Source organism: Solanum stenotomum, unplaced genomic scaffold (genome assembly GCF_019186545.1).
Source record: "Solanum stenotomum isolate F172 unplaced genomic scaffold, ASM1918654v1 scaffold30406, whole genome shotgun sequence".
NCBI lineage: Eukaryota > Viridiplantae > Streptophyta > Magnoliopsida > Solanales > Solanaceae > Solanum > Solanum stenotomum.
Genome location: NW_026030956.1, coordinates 30,775 through 34,167, shown reverse-complemented (window position 1 = coordinate 34,167; position 3,393 = coordinate 30,775). Strand labels below are relative to the sequence as shown.

The 3,393-nt window shown below is 30.7% G+C and overlaps 1 protein-coding gene across 1 annotated transcript; it reads right to left on the bottom strand.

Moving 5' to 3' along the window:
• Positions 1–214: 214 nt before the first annotated feature.
• Positions 215–1,829, bottom strand: LOC125851875 (uncharacterized). Its single transcript, XM_049531622.1, has 3 exons — positions 1,588–1,829; positions 549–689; positions 215–462 (listed from the first exon to the last, which is right to left on the bottom strand). Exons 1-3 carry the CDS (start codon positions 1,801–1,803, stop codon positions 286–288), a joined length of 534 nt encoding a protein of 177 aa, XP_049387579.1. The 5' UTR covers positions 1,804–1,829; the 3' UTR covers positions 215–285.
• Positions 1,830–3,393: the final 1,564 nt, after the last annotated feature.

Genomic DNA, 3,393 nt, shown 5'->3' with positions numbered 1-3,393 from the left:
ATCATGTTTGTTCATTGATGTCTCTTTACTCTAATCAATTGTGGTATAATGTGATCATTAGTTGTTAGTAATTTTTGTAACCACCAGATCTTCATTTGACCTATTATTCTACCTCTTTATTCTTATAACTTTCATTTGACTTATAAATAGTGTGGTCTTACTTTATATTGGGGATATAGAAAAGTGTAAGAAAAGAGAGAGTTGAAACAAAGAATAATATTTTAAGTTTTCAACTAATTCACTATAGTAAACCGAGACTAAAGTTTTTGTACATGAGGGGAGAAATTAATCCTTGCGCCTGCAAATTGGAAATTCTATTGTTCCCCCAATTGGGAGTTGTACCTTAGCTTGAAAAGTTTCTTCCTTCCCTTCATTATCAATTCTAAAGGTAATGTAATAGGTAACGTCACGAGGACCACCTGCATTTATCTTCACAATCTTTGTAACATTGCGTTCCTTCCCCTACAAATAATAATAGATAAAAGTCAATACTTTAGAATAATTACACACCATAAATGGGCAAATTAATAACAAGATATAGATCATACATCATCGCCAAAGTAATGCTTGATTGCCATTGAAGCGTAACCCTTGATTTCAGCAGCAAACTTAGGTAATCCTTCAAATTTTAGAAGGGGGCGGATGGGTGTATACATGGATGACCCAGGGTATTCGTCAAAGTCAAAACCCTGTTAAGATACATACAAACAACGGGATGAGAATATCAACAGAGTCAAAAGGTTTATATTTTAGGGCATAATTCAGCATTTGAATTATGAGTGATCTGAACAAAGAGAGTAATATATAATCACAAATTCGATAGTTGCTTGTACAACAATAGAATGTGTATTGTTCATGTAGAAGATTCTGTCATATACACAAGTTATGCATGCACATATGTATGCATGTCTGTGCAGACAAGATGATAAACATGTAAAGAGAAGTTGTTATGAATTTCCAACATTTCAGTTGTCACACAAAAAAGAACACTTCCAATAATTGGACGGTAATATTGATCCAATTGTGTAACAGTGAGGGTATATATCGGCTCCATTTCCAATAATTGAAGGGTAATTTTTCCTTCAAATTTCAAACACAGATATAGAGGCCTAAAAGTTTCTTACCTGTCAGATATTCAATTCAAGAGAATGTAGGTCCCCTTTAAAAAATAATTGAGTTTAACCAGCTTTACCGCACATAGATGTTGAATGACCCAGAAAGGAGGAATGCATTATCAGAGTGTTAGCACATAAAATTCCATAGTGTCTTGAGCCATATACAGAAAAAAATTTGCATATTGAAAGAGGGATTCATGTAAAACACACAGACATCTCTAGGCACTAACTGAACAACACAAAACGATACAAAAATAAAAGCATATTCAACATAAAGTTGTATTTCCTCTTTCGACCTGCTTTTAAAATGTTTTTCCTTCTGCAACAGATGGTCTATCGAAAACAACATTGTAGAGGGTAACGTATGCGTACACTCTACTTTAAATTACTACATACAATTTTAATGGCAATTGTGATAAGTGTAATAAATAAATTATGGAATAAGGAAAAGGAATGGTAAGAATGAACATACATCGCTCTCGTTTACTTGTTGAAAGTACTTGATAAAGGCGTCCTTATTTGGCCAAGTAGTCCAATCATCGGATTCATAGCCGGAAGATTCTTCATTCCCGTTTTGATCTCCATCCTCAACCTTCAAATCAGATCCATCAGCCTCTGCCTCCAGTTTCAATTTCTTCTCCGGTGGAGATTCCTTTTCACTCCTTCCACAATCACACGGCATCGACATAGTTGTACGTGAAACCCTAAATCAACTGATTTTTGGGTTATAGAAAGAGCTGCTCCTGTTTGGGATAATAGGGATATTTTGGGGAATCGGTTTATATCACTGCAGAGGCATATCTAGAGGGGTTTCTGTGGGTTCACTTGAACCCATGCTACCCTCTCTAGATCATATATATATAGTAGTGTTATATTTTTTAAAAAAATGCTTAAATATAGATGTGTGAACCTACTTTCAAACTACTATGTAAAAATACGATGATGATTGGGTGCATTTCTCTAAGTGATGATAGAAATTTAAATCGTATATCTAATAGTTTTTTTTTAATAGCACTTCTCCAAGTGGTTATCGGTAACACTTTTGATGTTTCAACTAATTTTTCTTTTATTTTTTTGCTTTAATATATTAAAGTTCAAGAGTGTTACATTGAAAATTCCTAAAAAAAATTATATAATCAAATCAAATGTGTATATTAAAATTTAAAACTAGTAATATCATGTATTTTGGACCTATAATTTTTAAAATTTGACGGTTCATATTAAGAACCTAAAGATCAAACAAATCAAATTTATATTTAGATGAGTTTTTTTGTAATAGTGCACCCATCCTTCTAAAATCTTGGATACGCCTCTGGTTATATGTTTGATTTATGTGGGCCAAATAGATTAATTAGGTAATTGTATCAAATTAAACTAATTCTATTGGATGATAAACTAATTTATACGTATGAACTTATAAGTTTTCTCAGCAATAAACAAATTGTGATATAGAGAGAACTTTTTTATGTGTTTGTTAGAATTTAAGAATTTTGTTAGTGTCAAGTGACTGTATAATATTCTAAGTAGTAAACAATGTTAGGGGTGTAATAATTTTCATGCTATATTTATAGACAAGCCAAATTATTTTTTTCCGCAATCTGAAAAAAAAATATTTAGAACTCCATTAGATCTTAAAAAATTATCAAAGGTTAAATTCGAAACACAAAATCCATGAAAATAATAATAATAAAATTATATATTATGTAATTGAAAGTAGAGAAAAATTATAAAGTAAGAAAACAACTAATTCTCAAAATTTTGAACACTTTGTGTAATAAAAAATCTTGAAAGTCATCTTTTTATTTAGAAAATATTAAAAAGGCACACAGAAAAACCATCAACGTGTGTCAAGTTCAATCGGACACACTGATGTGAACAAAAGAAGGGAGAGGGGAAAAAAAGGTGGACGTGATAAATCAACAACAAAGAAAACCAAAAGAGATCCAGTTCAAACCTGATGAGTATGGGTGTACAAGTCAAATCGTAAAGTCAAACCGAATCGACGAATCAAATTAAATTGAAAAAAAAAATCGATTAGTGGTTTGGTTTGATTGGTTTGGCGTTTGAAAAAAAAAACCAACCACTCTTGGTTTGGTTTGGTATTAAAAGAAAAAAAGTCAAACTGAACCCAAATCAAACTAACATAGTATATATATATATATATATATATATATATATATAAATTTATTTTATTTATAGTTAAAAAATATTATTTGTAATCTACTTTGTTAATATATTTTTAGTTACTTTATAGTTTTCAATGTTTATATATTTTATT

Coding starts and splice junctions, on each gene's coding strand:
- LOC125851875 (XM_049531622.1), bottom strand. CDS start 1,803: ATGTCGATGCCGTGTGATTGTGGAAGGAGTGAAAAGGAATCTCCACCG. Junction 690..1,587: donor AACAAGTAAACGAGAGCGAT/GTATGTTCATTC, acceptor GTATCTTAACAG/GGTTTTGACTTTGACGAATA. Junction 463..548: donor AGCATTACTTTGGCGATGAT/GTATGATCTATA, acceptor TATTATTTGTAG/GGGAAGGAACGCAATGTTAC.